The sequence below is a fragment of the Mesoplodon bidens genome, assembly GCF_964165515.1.
Source record: "Mesoplodon bidens genome assembly, chromosome: 3".
Taxonomy (NCBI): Eukaryota; Metazoa; Chordata; class Mammalia; order Artiodactyla; family Ziphiidae; genus Mesoplodon; species Mesoplodon bidens.
Window position 1 is genome coordinate 92,096,740 of NC_138178.1, and position 19,324 is coordinate 92,116,063.

Below are 19,324 nucleotides of genomic sequence, written 5' to 3' on the forward strand. Positions count from 1 at the left end.
AAATTTATTTAATTTATTTTATTTTAGGCTGCATTGGGTCTTCGTTGCTGCGCACGGGCTTTCTCTAGTTGTGGCGAGAGGGGGCTACACTTTGTTGTGGTGTGCGGGCTTCTCATTGCAGTGGCTTCTCTTGTTGCGGAGCACTGGCTCTAGGCACGCGGGCTTCAGTAGTTGTGGCCCACGGACTCAGTAGTTGTGGCTCACGGGCTCTAGGGCGCAGGCTCAGTAGTTGTGGCGCACGGGCTTAGCTGCTCCGTGGCATGTGGGATCTTCCCGGACCAGGGCTTGAACCCGTGTCCCCTGCATTGGCAGGTGGATTCTTAACCACTGCGCCACCAGGGAAGTCCGTGAGGTTTCCTTTTGAAGTGATGAAAATGTTTTCAAAGTAGATAGAGGTGGTGGTTGCACATTGTAAATATTCACTTTAAAGTGGTTATTTTATGAGTTTGACTTTTAAAAAGGTATTTATAATTTTATTAGCAATGTCTTAACTATAAGCCTTTGTAAAATGACTTATTTTTTACAACAAGAAAAATAAATACATTTTTCTTGTAGAGTGTGTATAATATACAGATAATTGAAAATAAGATCATCAATTATCCTGTCTCAAATAACTGCTCATAACTTTTTTTTTTTTTTTTTTTTTTTTTTTTGCGGTACGTGGGCCTCTCACTGTACGGGCCTCTCCCGTTGCGGAGCACAGGCTCCGGACGCGCAGGCTCAGCGGCCATGGCTCACGGGCCCAGCCGCTCCGCGGCATATGGGATCCTCCCGGACCGGGGCACGAACCCGCATCCCCTGCATCGGCAGGCGGACTCTCAACCACTGCGCCACCAGGGAGGCCCTGCTCATAACTTTTTTGTTTTGTTTTTCATAACTTTTTAATGGTATATATTTATTAACTTAATAAAAATGAAAATTATATAAAAATGTATAGACCACAATAAAATATATATTTATATACTTTTTTAACTAAAAACTTTTCTATTTAATGCATAGCCTGAATGTTTTTCTATATTTTTTAATATTCATCTACAATTTTGTGTAATTACAAAGTATTCCATCATGTAGGTGTATCATAGTTTTTAAATGAATCTCCTATCAGTGGATATTTAAGATATTTTATATTATTTCCTTTTCTAAATAATAATTTTAGTATGAACAGCAAGCACTGTAGCTAAATCCCAGTGTATTTTCATCAAATAATTTCCTGGAACTGGAATTATTGGACTAAAGGGTATATAAAATTTCAAGGCTGTTGTCATGTATTGCCAAATTACCATTAGAAGTGTTGAACCAATTTATACTCAGTCATGCCTCAGAGTATATGAGCAGATTGAAATTTATGACTATTTTTATAATCTGAAAGTGTAAACAGTAACACCAGACATTGAAATACCAGAAGTTATAGAATATACAGAATGTTTGGCAACCTATTTTGATTCCTCATTCCCTTAAAAATAAGAAATGAATGCCTTATCAGCTATGTCTAGAGTGTTGTAGCATTTATGATAGGCAAAATAACAAATTAAATGTAAATTCTTACATAAAAACATATTTAAGCTTTGGGTTATTTTCTTTTTTTAAGGTATTATTTACATAAAATAAGAACGCCATTTTAAACGTATAGTTTGATGAATTTTGGTAGTTGTATACAAATGTATAACCACCATCACCATCAAAGTACAGAACAGTGTCCTCACCCTAAAAAGTTTCTTCATAATCCTTTGCAGTTGATCCCTCCTCCCCATGCCCCCATCCACTCTTCTACCCTAGGCAAGCATTCATCTGCCTTCTGTCACTATAGTTTTATTTTTTCAAGAATTTCATATAGGTCTTCCCTGGTGGCACAGTGGATAAGAATCTGCCTGCCAATGCAGGGGACACAGGTTCGATCCCTGGTCCAGGAAGATCCCACATGCTGCGGAGCAACTAAGCCCGTGTGCCACAGCTACTGAGCCTGCGCTTCAGAGCCCGCGAGCCACAACTACTGAAGCCCGCGTGCCTAGAGCCCATGCTCCGCAACAAGAGAAACCACTGAAATGAGAAGCCCACACACCGCAACGAAGAGTAGCCCCCGCTCGCTGCAACTAGAGAAAGCCTGTGTGTAGCAACAAAGACCCAACACAGCCAAAAAAATTTTTTTTTAATTTCACATAATTGGAATCAAAAGTGTATGGTGTTTTGTGTTTGAGTTCTTTAGCCTAGCATATTTTTGAGGTTCATTCATATTCTGGCAAGTTTTAATATTTTAATCCTTTTTATTGTTGAGTAGTATTCTACAGTTTATTTATTCACCAATTGATGAACATTTGGGTTGCTTCTAGTTTGGGGCTATTATGAATAATACTGCTGTGAACATTTGCATGCTACATCTTTGTGTGGACATATGATTTTAATTCTCTTGGGTTAATACCTACAAGTACAATTTCTGAGTCATATGGTAATATTAATGTATGTTTAGCTTTATTTTTTATTTTTTTTTTTTTTTTTTTTTTCTTTTTGCGGTATGCGGGCCTCTCACTGCTGTGGCCTCTCCCGTTGCGGAGCACAGGCTCCGGACGCGCAGGCCCAGCGGCCATGGCTCACGGGCCCAGCCGCTCCGCGGCATATGGGATCCTCCCAGACCGGGGCACGAACCCGTATCCCCTGCATCGGCAGGCGGACTCTCAACCACTGCGCCACCAGGGAGGCCCTATGTTTAGCTTTAGAAGATAGTACCACCAAACTGTTTTCCAAAGTGGCTCTAGCTTTTGCATTGCCACCAGCAGTGTATGACAGTTGTAGTTGTTTCACATCCTTACCAACAGGATGTAGTCTTACTACCTTCAGCCTTCCTTGTTGGTATGTAGTGGTATCTGTTGACTAATATTATTGTAAACTTTGAATTTTAACATCTTTATGAATGCTAGCGTATTTTGAAATAGTGGGATGTGAAATAAGGGCAGGCATACCTCATTTTATTGCACTTTGCTTTATTGTGCTTTGCAGATAATTTATTTTTTACAAATAGAAGGTTTGTGGCAATCCAGCATTGTCGGATGACGTTTAGCATTTTTTTAGCAATGAAGTATTTTTTAATTAAGGTATGTACATCTTTTAAAGACATAATGCTATTGCACACTTAATAGACTATAATGTAAACATAACTTTTATGTACACTGGGAAACCTAAAAATTTGTGTGACTTGCTGTATTGTGGTGGTCTGGAACTGAACCTGCAGTATCTCTGAGTTATGCCTGTATATATATTCCCACTTTGTGAGAACTGAAGTGGACTGTGTAGGCATATGTTCACGTGATTCCTGTATAATTGAGGGCCCATCATACAGTGTATGACATGATTTTAGTAGTGATATACAGTTAAATTTAAGTGTCTTCCTACCTAAGTTAATACCTTTAGGTTTTTGTTTGGATTGTGCTTATTCTAGATCAGTGATTCACAAGAGCATTAAACAGTGACTTGTGTTGATGAAAAGACTGGTGATTATAGCCCTAGAGTTTTAAAATTCTTGTGTAGTTGATTTAGAAATTTTAGAATTGAAGGATTAGATATAAAAGAAATACGATTATGACAAAATGATTATTTGTGTCTTTTTGTTCTTCCCTAGGACATTTTCATTCCATCTCCAAGTTTGGAAGAACGATCAAATGATGAGAAGAAGGATAGAGGTTTGCATAGTTCATCTTTGACTGTTGAGTATTCTAAAACTTCAGAGACTGAACCAAAGAATTCCTCTGAGGATCTTGGGCTTTCTTTGACAGGGGATTCTTGTAAGTTGATGCTTTCTACAAGTGAGTATAGTCAGTCCCCAAAGATAGAAAGCTTGAGTTCTCACAGGATTGATGAAGATGGAGAAAGCACACAGATTGAGGATACTGAACCCATGTCTCCAGTTCTCAATTCTAAACTTGTTCTTGCTGAAAATGATAGTATCCTGATTAATCCAGCACAAGATGGCCAAGTGGAACTGAATCAGAATGATGATAAAACAAAGGGGGTTAACACAGAAAGCAGAGACGACATTAGTATTTTAGCTGATGGTTGCAAAGGCAGAGAAGAAACTGTGGCGGAAGACGTTTGTATTGATCTCACTTGCGATTCAGGTAGTCAGGCAGTTCCCTCTCCAGCTACTCGATCTGAGGCACTCTCTAGTGTGTTAGATCAGGAGGAAGCCATAGAAATTAAAGAACATCATCCAGAGGAGGGGTCTTCAGGGTCTGAGGTGGAAGAAATCCCTGAGACTCCTTGTGAAAGTCAAGGAGAGGAGCCCAAAGAAGAAAATATGGAGAGTGTTGCCTTGCACCTTTCTCTGACTGAAACTCAGTCCCAGGGGCTGGGTCTTCCAAAGGAAGTCCCCAAACAAGAATGCCAGGAAGCTATGGAAGTTGAAACCAGTGTGATTAGTATTGATTCCCCCCAGAAGCTTCCAGTACTTGACCAAGAATTGGAACATAAGGACCAGGAAACATGGGAAGAAGCTACTTCAGAGGACTCAAGTGTTGTCATTGTAGATGTGAAGGAACCATCTCCCAGAGTTGATGTTTCTTCTGAACCTTTAGAGGTAGTGGAAAAATGCTCAGATTCTCAGTTGTGGGAGGATGATGCTCCAGAAATAGAACCATGTGCTGAGAATAGAGCAGATACTCAGGAAGAAAAGAGTGCAGAATATGAAGGAGATCTGAAATCAGTGACTGCAGAAAAAGAACCTGTAGAGGCAGACTCTTCACAGCCTCCCTTGACTTTAGTGAGAACAGATGATGCTCCAGGATCTGACCAGGAAATGCAGCAGACCCAACCAAAAGAGACAACAGTTAGCACATTAAGGGAAGACTCAAAAATGGCTAATACAAAGCAGCTGGACTCAGGTAGAGGGGCCCAACCACTGAAGAAAGCCTCTGCTCATGCCTCACAAAGCTTCTGTGAAAGCTCTAGTGGTAAGTGTGATTACAAATTGTTCTGTGTTTCTAACGAAATTATAATTTGGAATGGAAGGTAGGAGAGAACCACATGCTTATTACATCAGGGCTGAAAATTAACTTGGATTTGTGTTTATGAGCAACCAATAATAGTTGGGATATTTAAAATTTGGGGTTGTATTTTTCTTTTGTAGCTGTAATTATTTTTAGAATCAGAGATCAGTTGAGGTTTTTATCAGCTTTATAACTCAGGAGTAATCAACATGAATTTTCTAAGTATTTAGAAATTGTACCAATCTGGTATTTTCTACTTAGGTTCCAACCTTGTTCCATATTTTTATATTTTGACAGTGGCTTTGTAGTAGAGGGATCTTTTTTGATTACCTTACACAGTTAAATCATATTCAAAACTCTGTGGATTGTTTCTTCCTTATGGGCATTAAGTAAACTTTCTAAATTTGGTTCAACATATATACATCTTAAACCTTAAACTGGTAAAGGTATAAGCTTGTGTTCTTTATTTTATAAAGTCAAGAATGAGAATATAGATTCGTTTCTGAAATATTTCTAGAATGTCATGTATGACATTAGCTGAAAAGAATTCAAACTTTCTGAATGTCCAAAGTTAGTATAATTTACTTATTTATTTATTTTGTGTGTGTTTGCATTACGCAGCCCTCTCACTGTTGTGGCCTCTCCCGCTGCGGAGCACAGGCTGCGGACGCGCAGGCCCAGCGGCCATGGCTCACGGGCCCAGCTGCTCCGTGGCATGTGGGATCTTCCCGGACCGGGGCACGAACCCGTGTCCCCTGCATCGGCAGGCGGACTCTCAACCACTGCGCCACCAGGGAAGCCCCAAAGTTAGTTTAATTTAAAAGCAAAACAGGGACTTCCCTGGTGGCGCAGTAGCTAAGAATCTGCCTGCCAATGCAGGGGACACGGGTTTGAGCCCTGGTCCAGGAAGATCCCACTGCTGCAGAGCAACTAGGCCCGTGTGCTACAACCTCTGAGCCTGCGCTCTAGAGCCTGCGAGCACAACTACTGAAGCCCGTGCACCTAGAGCCCATGCTCCGCAACAAGAGAAGCCATGGCAATGGGAAGCCCGCACACCCCAATGAAGAGTAGCCCTCGGGCTTCCCTGGTGGCGCAGTGGTTGAGAGTCCGCCTGCCGATGCAGGGGACACGGGTTCGTGCCCAGGTCTGGGAAGATCCCACATACCGCGGAGCGGCTGGGCCCGTGAGCCATGGCCGCTGGGCCTGCGCGTCCGGAGCCTGTGCTCCACAACGGGAGAGGCCACAACAGTGAGAGGCCCGCGAACCGCAAAAAAAAAAAAAAAGAGTAGCCCTCATTTGCCGCAACTAGAGAAAGCCCGTGCATGGCAACAAAGACCCAATGCAGGCATAAATCAATCAATAAATAAACAAATAAACAAAGCAAACTCCATAAACAAAAGAATAAAAACAAAATACAGACTTAAGAAAACAAGCTTCTAAGGATATGGAAATGAGAAACAGTATTTGGGTAACACCATAGCTATTAGTATGGGTGATCATACCTTTCGGCGTTTCTGGAACAGTCCAGTTTATACTTCTTGTTTAAGAGTGATTATTAGTAGTACTTTTTTTAATCTCAAAATTGCCCCTGTTCATTAGGCTTTATATTCATGAATATTTTTTTTCCTCTTCAGAATGAGAAATGTTAGAGCTGAAAAGGAGGTTAGCCAAGTATTGAGTTCAGTCTCTTCTTCCTAAAGTCATGTGGCTAGTTAATGAGTGAAGTGGAACTAGAACTTAGGTCTCCTGATTCCCAAGTCTATGCTTTTTCCTACTATAAAACTGTATGATATAGTTTCTCTGATTCTGTTGAGTTATGGTAAAGAGCTGTCTGAATGACCTAATATTCTATATTATTGAAGATTTTTATAATTTCATTACATCTAAATACTGTTGTCGATCTAAGTCATGTTTTACAGGAAGGTTGCTTTGGTTGCTATACAGAAAGAATTGTGGGTTGGGGAAAGGGGGAGACTTCAGGCAGACAAAGTAATTGATAGGCTGTTGTAATAGTCTAGGAATGAGGCATTGAAGACCAGATAAGGGTAGTGGCAGTGCTGCCTGTATAAGAGCCAATTTTCCATTAGGTTTTAGTGATGTGTTAGATCAGTGGTGCTAAGATAACTTTTCATAAATAATCTTCTGTAATTAACGCTTGCATATTACATTTGCGTATTATGGTTTGTCACGTAGAAGGATGTACTTAGAGATTTTATACAGATTTTCAAAAGTCTGAATGGTCGATCATAATGTGAGGGACGGTTCCTGTCAAGAGAGCAGAGTAGGTGGTTGTTCCAGGAATGAAAATTCTGTAAAATATATCTTTAGAGCGTATGATGCTTTGTGAGGTGGTTGTTTTTTTTTTTTGTTTTGTTTTGTTTTTTTTAGTTTCTGTATATTTTTAAAGTTCTTTATTAAAGGACTTGCTTTTTAAGGAGTTGCCAGAGAATGAATGCTTACCTATCAACCCATTTCTTTTTGCTATAACTATGGTGGAATTATTTGCCATTTAGATAATGACGTTGAGATTCTCCACTTCTGCTTTTCACAGTTTCTTTAGCAGTGCATGTATACTTTCCATCCTTTATTTCTAAAGTCCATTCATTTTCTCTTTTCATCCCTTCAAGTTGCTAATTCATTTTCTTTCATGTAGATGTAAGAGATGTTTTTTGTTGTTGTTTTATGATTTTGAAGAAAAAATATCAAGGTGTGCTTGTTATTAAAGATAATGAAGGGTGGAAGTGGAATGGGAAGAGATGAAAGAAGAAAAATGTGGTATAATAAATATATTTGGTCTTCATCCAGTTGCTGGCACTGAGCTCCTAAAACCCTTGTAATTTCCTAAGTGATAGGAATAGCTTAAGCCCTTTCTTTTAAGCCTTTTCTGTCACACCTCAGTAACGCTATTGAGGTGATTTAGGGTGGAATCTTCCCTACATAGCCTCAGGGATGGGGCTGTTCACCAGAAAGACAAAGTGATTAGAGGGTTGGAACTTCCGGCCCCACCCACCAACCTCCTTGATGGGGAGTGGTGGAGATTAAAGCTCTATAAAAACTCTTGAACAACAAAATTTGATGTTTCCTGGTTGGTAAATGAGCCAGGAGGGTATCTAATCCCAGTTCTACGGGAGACAGAAGTTCCTCCTATCAGAACCCTCTGGACCTCACCCTATGTACCTCTTCATATAGCTGTTCATCTGTGTCCTTTATAATAAACTGGTAAACGTAAGTAAATGTTTCTCTGAGTACTATAAGTAGCTCTAGCTAATTAATGGAACGTGAAGAAAGTGTCGTGGGAACCTGCAGTGTAGAGACAGTTGCTTAGAAGCACAGGTAACAGCCCGGACTCCGGCTGATGTCTTAAGTGAGGGCAGTCTTGTGGGACTGAGCCTTTAACTTGTGGGATCTGATGCTACCTCTGGGTAGATAGTGTCAGAATTGAGTTAACTTCATAGGACACCCGCTAAGTGTGTGCTGGGAATTGGAGAATTGCTTGACGATGTTGGGAAGCACAGTAGACAAACTGTTTTCACAAGGAATAGTGACTGGGTATGCCAGATTATAGTTATTTTGAGCCATTCCAGGAAAGTAAGTACAAATTTTCATATGTCAGGTTTAAGAACAGCAATCTGGCATAATTCTTTTATTCTCCCAAACTTAGTCGTTTTATTAAAAGAGATAATTAGGAAATCAGAAAATGTGATTTTGGCAATTTGCTAATTCTGATTAGAAATTGGAACTGAGACCTAGTTAAAAAGTAAAGTTTTGTCTCTTGACAAATGTTTAATAATGACTAACCAAAATGTGTACGATGGGGATGCTCATATATGTGAGATTTACCATTGCACAGAGGTTTAGATACGAACACTACCGCTATGGCCTAGAGTGAAATGCTGGTCAGTACTGCTGAACTGTGAAACCCAAAGATTTCTGTTAGAACCAATGAGTATTTTGAAGTCCTTTAGCCCAGCGGTCCCCAGCCTTTTTGGCATCAGGGACCGGTTTCTTGGAAGACAGTTTTTCCACAGATGCGGGGGGCGGAAGGCTGGGGCGGGGTGGGGGGACGGGGGATGGTTCAGGCAATAACGCAGGCGATGGGGAGCAGGGTATGGGGAGCGGCAGATGAAGCCTCGCTCGCTGCCGCTCACCTCCTGCTGTGCGGCCCAGTTCCTAGCAGGCCTGGTGGTTGGGGACCCCTGCTTTAGCCCATGAAATCCTTTGTCACCTCTTTGAGTAGATTGTAAATTTTAAGTATTGACATCAGATTTTAACATAGAGAATCCTACAGATTGCTAAAGCTTATAAATTAACTCCTTGGGTTAGCATTACACAAAATTAAAACGTCTAGATTTGAAACTATCCAACTTTGTATCACTGAGTATCCCCATATGTACTTACTGTCTTGAGGCTCAGATGTTTCTCTGTTCCTTTTGACCCCATGTTCCTCAGGCCTCCAAACTTTTGGGCTTCCTCTGTTTGCCTGGCCCCTGGTTGTCTACTTTGTGTCAGTCCTGTTGATGGTTGTACAGAGAGCAGAGAAAATAGTAGGAAATTGGTTGAGAGGCCTGGTGAGGGGAGTTGGGAATGAGGCAGAATTTGGGAGCAAAGGAAAAGAATAATTGAGATATTTCTTGCAGTTCTCTTCACTTTTGCTTTTTTTATACTTCTTTTTTGGTTTCCTTTTTGTTTATCATTGTTTTGTTTTGTTTTTGTTTTCTCCAGAAACTCCATTTCATTTTACTTTGCCTAAAGAAGGTGATATTATTCCACCATTGACTGGTGCAACTCCACCTCTTATTGGGCACCTAAAATTGGAGCCCAAGAGACACAGTACTCCTATTGGTGAGTGATTAAAATGTAATGATGTTTAAAGCAGAATTTCTGAGATATCATTCTTTATGCCAGGGATTCTTTTATATCTGAGGAGTTGGGCCTGCCTGATAAGATTGATTTTTGTCTTAGGAAGAATAAGGTTGTGGTGTCTGATTCCATGAGTTTACTCCCAGGAGATGTTGAGCAGTGATTAGAGGAAGGAAAGAAAGGATGGAAGGAAGGAAGGAAGAATATTTATAAAGATTTTATTCTGTTACTTGCAAGGCTATAGACTCTGAGTGCTAAGCAATGATATATAGCTGTTTTATGAGGAAGAGGTAGCAGGTAGGGTAGAAGTACTATTTATTCAGGACCTTGGCTAATCAGTCTGCTGCTTGACAGGGGAAGAAAATTTAGATCCTCCTTCCCTGAAGCAGCTGGTAGTCTTCTACATTAACCTATTTGTTTTCTCTAGTCAGTGCTGGGAGGTAACAATCATGCCGTCTGGAGTCTCCTGCTACCTATGCTTGATGCTGGCAGATGTGGGTTGGCTGAGGGCTCATGCAGCATCCTTTGTCCAGATGCAGAAGTGGAACTGAATCCTGTTGCTCTTCTTAAGACCAGGTGTCAATACTAGTGCGTAGTTGTTGATACTTGTGACAGGATCTATCCTAGGAATCCTCTTCAATCCTGCAGAGCTACAGAGCCAAACAGGCAAATTGATGACCTTGAATTGTTATTTTTCATATTTGTATTTTAGTGTTTTTTCTTCCTTCCTTCCCCCTGCCTCCCTTCTTTCAGGTATTAGCAACTATCCTGAAAGCACCATAGCAACCAGTGATGTCATGTCTGAAAGCATGATGGAGACCAATGACCCCATGCTTGGGAATGAAAAAGGAGATTCTGGGGCTGCCCCAGAAATGGGTGATCAGTTGTGTCTGAGAATGAAATTGGTCAGTCCTGAGACTGAGGCGAGTGAAGAGTCTTTGCAGTTTAGTCTGGAAAGTAAGTTTTATTTTGTGTTAATCTTGGGTAACTAGTAGCTCCAGATCTTCTGGAAGTATGAATTATCTTCTAGTTTTAATGATGATACTTTTATAATTATAAGTGTATTTGTAAAGTCTTATTCTTATGAATTTAATTCTTTGTTTTCGGCTAGTCACTGTTAATGTTACTGCAGATGTTCCCTTTTGTAACCTCTGTGGTACTGCTTGTGTATCTGTATTAAACTTGTGTCTATATAAACTAATTGGTTTTCATAATCAGGAGTTCAGAAGTGAGTAGAAAATTTAGGATTGTGGATTCACATTGTAGGTTTATGTTAGCTATTTCCCATATTAATTGCAGGTTGTTTGGTATGGCTAGAATACAGAGAAGGTACGAGGGAATGGCTGCGAAGTTGGGACTAGATTCTGAAAGGCCTTTTACATCATGCTGAACAGCTGAAGAATTTTAGGCAAGGGAGTAATATGATCAGATTTGCTTTTTTTAAAGGATCAGCTGAATGTTTGAAAAATTTGTGCCTTTGTTCATCATTCCTTGCCCATTTTCTGTTCTGCTGCCTGGCAAATGCAGTCTTTAACTAGGAAGTGGGGTCATTAGTAGTGGGGATGGAGGTGAGGGGATGAATTTGAGAGATGAATAGTAGAATAGAGAGGACCTTGGGACCAGTTAAATATGGAAGCAAGAGAGAGGAAAAAATATAGAATGACTTTATATCTACATTTTGTTTTCATGATAGCACTCTGAAGTAGATATCCTTATTTCCATTTTATTGATGAGAAAACTGAGACTAAGAGAGGTTTTAAACCTGAGGTTACAATAATTGGTAAGAGGTGGAGCTGGAGTGTGAATCAGATCCATCTGACTCTAAAGCTTATAATTCTTCCATTAGGTAGTTTGTAAAAGTGGTTTAATGGCGTTAGAAGAGGAAGAAGTTTTATAAAGGAGACTGTAAAGGAATATTCCAAGAAGAGGACTAGGAGGGTATAACGCCATGGAAGCCTAAGGGAAGGAGAGTTAAAAGAAGACAACAATGTTATATGCAGAAGTGAGGTCTAGTAAGATATATCTGAAAATGTACACTGGACTTGGCAATTAGGATCCATTTGGTGACTCTAGCAAGAACTATTTCAGTATAGTGGTTTGGGTAGGAGCTATACTGAAGGTAATTGAGGAGTGAAGGGGAGGAGAAGAGGCAGCAAATGTATTCTACATTTGAGAAGTTTATGTGAGAAAGGAAGAAAAAATACGGCAAGTTAGAGAGAAATACAGGACTGAAGGAGGTTTTTTTTTTTTTTTTTTTTTTTCATTTTTAGGCTGAGGGATATCTGAGCAGGTTTATAGATTGAAAGGAAATCTCCAAAAGAGAGATGGGTTAAAAATGAGACCTCTGAGACAGAGATGGAAGGGGAGCTTTCAAAGACCACAGATAGAGTGAGTGGACTTGAATAAGGATTTCTGATTCTCTGAGACCAAAGAAGAGAAATTTTAGCTAATATATTTTGAGTTCTTACTATATGCCAGGCATATATTCCATACATGTACAGCTCATTAAATCTCAACAATCTAACAAACCTGTAAAGTAGATCCTATTGTTATTCTCATTTTACAGCTAAGGAAACTGAGGCACAGAGAGGTTGGGCATGTTCCCTAGAGTCACACAGCTAGTAAATAAAGTAGCCTGAATTCAAAGTAGTTCCAAGAACCAGAAGTCTGGTTCTGAATTATAGTGCTATTCTGTTTCTCAGTGCTTATTGATTTGAAAATTAGAACCTCAGTAGAAATAAAGTATTACATGTTTCCATCCTTATTTTCATCTTCTCTGAAATCAAGTAGGACTTATCAAGAGAGAGTACATGGTAGCTTTGAATCTTTAGATTTGAAATTACAATTGGGAAGACCTTAAATGGAGCTAAATGTTAAAGATGACCATATTGGTAAATTTTCCTACCTTTCCTGATAATCGGGCACCATACTCACAGTTTTCCTCATTTTGTCCTCATAACAAACCTATGAGGGTTGGTCTGCAGCTTGTGGGATCTTAGTTCCCAGACCATGGATTGAACCCCGGGCCCACAGCAGTGAAAGTGCAGTGCAGAGTCTTAACCACCTGGACTGCCAGGGAATTCCCGTGTTGGTCCTTTTTAATCCCTATTTTATAGATGAGGAAACTGACTCAGAAGATGAAGTTTACCCCCAGGTTGGACTGCTAAGTGCTAGAGCCAGGGCCTGAACCAGGTTTCTGTATCAGAGCCAGTGCTCTAACCACCAAACTTCAGCTGCCTCCTGGAATGAATTGTAAATGAACAAATTTTAATCCCTTGGCATTAGTGGCATTGCTTTGAGACTATGGGATTCTTTTCAGTATGACCTTTAATTTTTGCTACAGATTCTTTCTTGAAAGTGTGTTTTATTTTTCAAATATCTATCCCAAAAGCACTTTGGGAAGAACTTGAGTACCTTCTATGTATGGGTTCTTTTAAAACTGTACACTATTTAAAATTTGTGCATGGACCTGAGACATTTTCCTACATAATTGATTTTATTAAAGTTTTTCCTTTTTAAAAAAATTTTATTGAAGTGTAGTTGATTTACAATGTTGTGTTAGTTTCAGATTAATAAACTTTTTTAGAAGTTTTTTTTTTTTAATTTGTTTTGAAATTTTTAAATTTAAAATTTTTTTGTTTATTTTGTGTTTTTTTACTACATGATTTTTTTACTTGCATGAGAAGAGATGCACTGAGATTCAGAAGTTTCATTTTCATTTTTAAATGTTACTGCTTAGTAATTCATTATATTGTATTTCTGGAGAAACTGATTAGTCTTCTGTAGGAAGTTTGAAAGAAAATTGATAGAAGTCAGAAAGACATTAAATGATAAGTCTTTTCATGTTCACTTATTATTCTTACCCATTTCCTTTTTATTATTTGTTGCAAATTCTAGTAAAGCAGGTTTTATTTTTCACTTTTATTATTATTTTTTTATGTCATAGTGAAAGGAGGCCTTCAGAAGCTTCTGAAATCCAAGCATTATTTTAGAGTATCATTGGGGTTGAGCAGGTTTTTAAGAGACGGTTTTAAGGTGTGATACTGAGTTCTGTTTCTCTTTCCTTTCTTTACTTGCTTTTGTTTTTATTCAGAGCCAGCAACTGTTGAAAGAAAAAGTGGATCTACTGCTGTTGCTGAGGCTGTTACCAGGTAACCAGAACCGGTTGCTATTTAGAGGAGTTTAATATACAAAGCCACTGGTAATGAGGGGAAGATAATTTATCAAGAGAGGAAAAAAACTTAAAATGAAACTTCAGCATAAAGGATTTAGTAATGTGTTGAACGTAACCCTAGGCTTCCTTATTAATACTTGAATAAAGCTTTTGCTGTACTTAGAATAAGATATTTAATGGTGTTTCCCTTTCTCCCTTTTGTTTATGTGGGAGTGCCCTTTTTTCTTTTTCTGTGGGTGAGATTGAGATTGTTTTTGCTATTGGTGAGGAAACAGGGTTAACAAGAGATAGCCATAGACCTTTTTCCTTTTACGGTCCGCCCCCCCCGCCCCCGCCCCCGCCACATAGCCTCAAGCCATTTTCTCTTCTGCCTGCCAAATTTAGCTACAGTCTTGAAGTGTTATTTTTGCTTTGTCATGAATGCTGTAATGCTTTGAGGTTGAGTATGACCCCATCCTGAGGCTCTGGTGGTAAGCTTTGCCATCTGGTGGCCGTGAGAATAGAATTGTTTCATTGGTTTCTGGAGTGAGTCATCCAGTATGAAAATACTACCAGCAGTTGTTGAAATATAAGTGAGGATTCTTAAATCAGGCTAGACAGGTACTGTACATAAGTAAAGCAGGCTAGGTGCAAGAGCATGAAATGTTGACGATGATGGCCAGCTGAATGTGTGTCCCATTTAAAAGGAGGGGGTGTAGCCCTTGCTCATTTCCAGCCGATCATTACCATGCACACTTACTGTTGCCAAATCTTTAAATTTTTAAAGAGAAATCAGGATTTTTAAAAATAAAATTTCCTGCTTGTCTGTGGACTAAATTTGATCCTTAGTTGGAAGTTTCTGACCCATCTGAATCCTTTGATTTGTACCAAGCTGTGTCTAGAGAGATTAGTTGTTTTCTGGGTTTTTGCATATTTAATCTGAAAGATAAGTACCTTTGAATCCTTATTCAGTTGAAGATTCTTTAATGATGTGTTGAAGAAATCTCTTTGGTTTTAACAGAATTGTGTACCCGACACAACTTGTTATTAGTCTGTACATGTGCTTGTTAAGAGAGAACAGAATATGCTGCTGAAGATTCCTGGACCCTTTGGATGGAATGTAGGGATGGAAAAATAGGGAAAAAACTTGAGGCAGAGGGTTGGATTGGTGGATCATGGAATGAGATTCACTGGTATTGTTGTGAAGCAAATTTTGTATATGAGAATCTAGATTTTAAGAATCTTTGACTATTTACTTTACCATTGGGTTCACCATAAGAAATCATTTAAAGTAAGCTCTGTAGCATAGTTTAAATGATCACTGCTTCCTCCGCATTTAGGTGAAGTAGTACCACGTTTTTAAGTGTTGTCTGTAACTGGGCACTGTTCATATTACTTGCTGCCATCTTATTTCTCTCTCACACATTTTATTATTGAAGGTTTCAAGCATGTACAAAAGTAAAGAGAATAGTATAATGAACTACCATATATTCATCACCCAGTGTCAAAAATTACCAACTTATGACTAGTCTTGATTCATTTATAAATACTTCCAGCACTCTCCTCTCCACTGGATTATTTTTAAGCTAATTCTAGCATTATATCATTTTATCTGTAAATATTTCAATGCTGTCTCTAAAAGATAAGAATTCTTTACTTTGAACTTAACCACAGCACTACTGTGATGCTTTTAAAACTGACATTGATTCCTTAATGTCATCAAATATTTGGTATTCAGATTTTTCAGATTCAGAGAAAGGATTTTATTCTCTCTGCGCCTAAAAGGATAATTTCCAGAGGTACTTTTCCTTTCAAAACTAACACAGTATATTGCTTTAATTTGTTTCTTAGTCCCCAGAAGACCATGTCTGCGTTTAGCTGTGTCTGTGAAGCCCAGCAAGAGGATGAGGCTCGAAGCCAGGATTCCCCCTCTGTACCCATCAGGCAAGCATTATTTTCATAGCATCTTTTGGGCTATATTGATTCACAAAATGGTTGGTAGCAAAATCTGGAATATACTGCTACTGTTTTGTGAACTTGAGCTTACTCTTTTATCTGAGGGACTGTGACATATTCTAGGTGGATTTATAAATAAGATGTCAGAAATTTTATTAAATATTTTATATAGATTTTTGTCTTTATCTGCCAGTTCTATCAATTTAAAATGATTCAGACTTCATAAACTTATGAAAATATATCATTCTTTATTTCTAAGATTATTTCCTTTTACTTAGTTTGAAAATGTTTACTTTTTTAAAAATTTATTTATTTATTTATTTATTTATGGCTGTGTCAGGTCTTCTTCGTTGCTGTGCGTGGGCTTTCTCTAGTTGCGGTGAGCAGGGGCTGCTCTTCATTGCTGTGCACACACTTCTCACTGCGCTAGCTTCTCTTGTTGCGGAGCACTGGGCTCTACGTGTGTGGGTTTTAGTAGTTGTGGCTCGTGGACTGTAGAGCACAGGCTCAGTAGTTGTGGTGCACAGGCTTAGTTGCTCTGTGGCATGTGGGATCTTCCCAGACCAGGGCTCGAACCTGTGTCCCCTGCATTGGCAGGCAGATTCTTAACCACTGCGCCACCAGGGAAATGCCGAAAATGTTTACTTTTAACAGACTTTTTATTTCTCTTTAATTTCCCATATGACATAACTGAGATAGATGTTCAACATCTCAAATTTAAAGTTTGTCAGACTTGATGGAATTAAAAATTTCCCAAAATTTCTTTACTCCTTCATCTCTTAGAACAGCTCTGAAACGGGAAAAAATTTTTTGAATTACGAAGTATTTCTTCTCTATTAGAAAAGTATCTTGTTTGGAATATGTGGTTCTTATATTTAGTATAGGGAAATAAGTAATGTCAATGGAATAAGTTTGTATTTTCATTATGAAGTGGAATATTTTATCTCTAGAATTCAATGATTTTGTAATTAGGGAATATAATAATGTTTTATCAACAGGTATATTCCTAATAGTGTTATTTGCAACATAATTTCTTTTTTTTGGCTGCACCGTGGCTTGTGGGGTCTTAGTTTCCCAACTAGGGATTGAACCCACGCCCTCGGCAATGAGAATGCAGAGTCCTAACTATGGGACTGCCGGGGAATTCCCTGCAACATAATTTCTGTGTTCCTTATTGATAGAAATATTTAAGAGAAACATGTCAGTGCTTTTATTGGATGTTCTGATGATTAAATGTGAACTCGTTGGTATTTTTGGGAATCAGATAGCCCAGATGATATCCTCTGTTGTATCAGGAAGCTTGTCAGGCGAAATGACACCTTGTTTTATTCCAAAAATGGTATGGTGTTGACCCAGCAATTAGGAAATTTATTGATCACATCATATTGCCTTCCTATTTTAAAATAGAGACTTTTTTTTTTAGAACATCTTTATTGGAGTATAATTGCTTTACAATGGTGTGTTAGTTTCTGCTTCATAACAAAGTGAATCAGTTATACATATGTCCCCATATCTCTTCCCTCTTGTGTCTCCCTCCCTCCCACCCTCCCAATCCCAAAGCACCAAGGTGATCACCCTGTGCTATGCGGCTGCTTCCCACCAGAGACTGTTTTAAAATAGAGAGACTAGGATGCTGGTGATTTTTGTTCAACCTTGGTAAGGGCCTGAGAATCCAGCTGGTTTTTTGTTTTTGTTGTTTTTTTAAAAATTTATTTATTTTTTATTTTTGGCTGCGTTGGGTCTTCGTTGCGGTACGCGGGCTTCTCATTGCAGTGGCTTCTCTTGTTGCAGAGCACGGGCTCTAGGCGCATGGGCTTCAGTATTTGTGGCTCGTGGGCTCTAGAACACCGGCTCAGTAGTTGTGGCGCACGGGCTTAGTTGCTCCGCAGCATGTGGGATCTTCCCGGATCAGGGATTGAACCCGTGTCCCCTGCATTGGCAGGCGGATTTTTAACCACTGGGCCACCAGGGAAGCCCTCCAGCTGGTTCTGATTCCAGTTCCTCCACAGACAGACCTACACTCAAAACAAAATGGTTAGAAGTTTATTAAATAGGGAGGTTTTTTCTTCCATGTTTCACTTTGGATTAATTTTACCCAGGCTTTCCCTGCTAAAATTTGCTTTCTTTGCATCAGTTTCTAAATCTGACATATAGTGACCAGAGTAGAATTGTGTAGCTGGAACTAATGAAGAAAGAGAAGTGTGGTCCTTCTTACAATTGTTGAATTTCTTCTGTCTCTTTTCTGGTACTGAAGATTCCTTCTTTATTGTTTCTTGGGAGATTAAGATACCACATCTTTATGATAGATCTTTCTTGGAGGGAAGTGACTATGATTTGAACATCATTTATTTATTTGACTGATGCTAACCCAAGAAAGATAGATATCAGAATTCTGGTATTTGAGAGGAATCTGCTGAATATTGCTGATGTTGCAATGAGATACCTTTAGTCTTTAGAGAGCGAGGAGTTGTTCCAATTAACAGTGTGGGAGAAAAAAGCAGCCTAATATTTGTCAATTAAGAATTAAAAAGTCAAAAATAAAGAAAAAAAATAAAGCTTTGTTTTAGAAGTAAAACTCTATTCGGAAGTTCTACACTAAATAAATAGCTTCTGAGGTAAAATGTCTAGGCTTATTTAAAGTGTGGGGAACAATGGTAATTGAATTCTTGAAATGGTTAATCAAGACTTGTCCCTTCTAGCTTTTGGCTCACTTTCATTATTGCTCAGGTGTTGATATGTTAGATGTCTTAAAGATTCAAACATGGGTATTCAGTTCATACTTTGTCTTATGCAACTAATATCAATTGAGCATCTGCTGTGTATCTAGCACTGTGCTAAGTAATTTATATGTATGATCACTTATAAACCAGATAGGTGTTATTCATCTGCCTTCTGCTGATCTTATTCTTACCTATTCTTCACTGGACCATATATACTCATTCAGTGGAGGTTCCTGACAGAGAAGACACAAGCTCTAACAACCAAATGCATAGCAAGCTCTCTTTGGCTAGAACTCTTTTCTAAATCCCACTTTGATCTCCTGTTTTGGTAAACTGAGCTACACAAGATAGAAACCTCAGAGACTTCTCCTTTTCTCTTTCTTCTCCAAGATCCAGAGCAGAGCAAGCCCCAGAGAGTTCTTCATGCTTCTTTTTTCTGTCTACCCAGGTCAGTTCAGCTTCTAAGGGTGAGAGCTCCTTCCAAGTTGGAGACAGTTTTTTTTCTGTCTAGCTGGCTCCATCTTTCTCTGGCCAAACACAACAGCATGTGACATAGTTTCTAGACCCTTTATCATCCTGGATGTTATCTTCTGAGTATATCTCAGTTTATGCTTTGTAAAATATGATGACCTGAAACATTCCAGATGTTTTTCCATGGTCAG

General features: G+C 39.0%; 1 protein-coding gene across 4 annotated transcripts in view; it reads left to right on the top strand.

The window, feature by feature from the left end:
* Window positions 1–19,324, top strand: part of TP53BP1 (tumor protein p53 binding protein 1) — a 73,853-nt gene that overhangs the window by 21,735 nt on the left and 32,794 nt on the right. For all 4 annotated transcript variants that reach the window (XM_081227654.1, XM_081227655.1, XM_081227652.1 and 1 more), the window contains exons 12-16: window positions 3,611–4,937; window positions 9,696–9,815; window positions 10,587–10,790; window positions 13,927–13,984; window positions 15,838–15,930. In XM_081227654.1, the coding sequence (XP_081083780.1) occupies window positions 3,611–4,937; window positions 9,696–9,815; window positions 10,587–10,790; window positions 13,927–13,984; window positions 15,838–15,930 (1,802 nt within the window). The remainder of the gene's footprint in view (window positions 1–3,610; window positions 4,938–9,695; window positions 9,816–10,586; window positions 10,791–13,926; window positions 13,985–15,837; window positions 15,931–19,324) is intronic.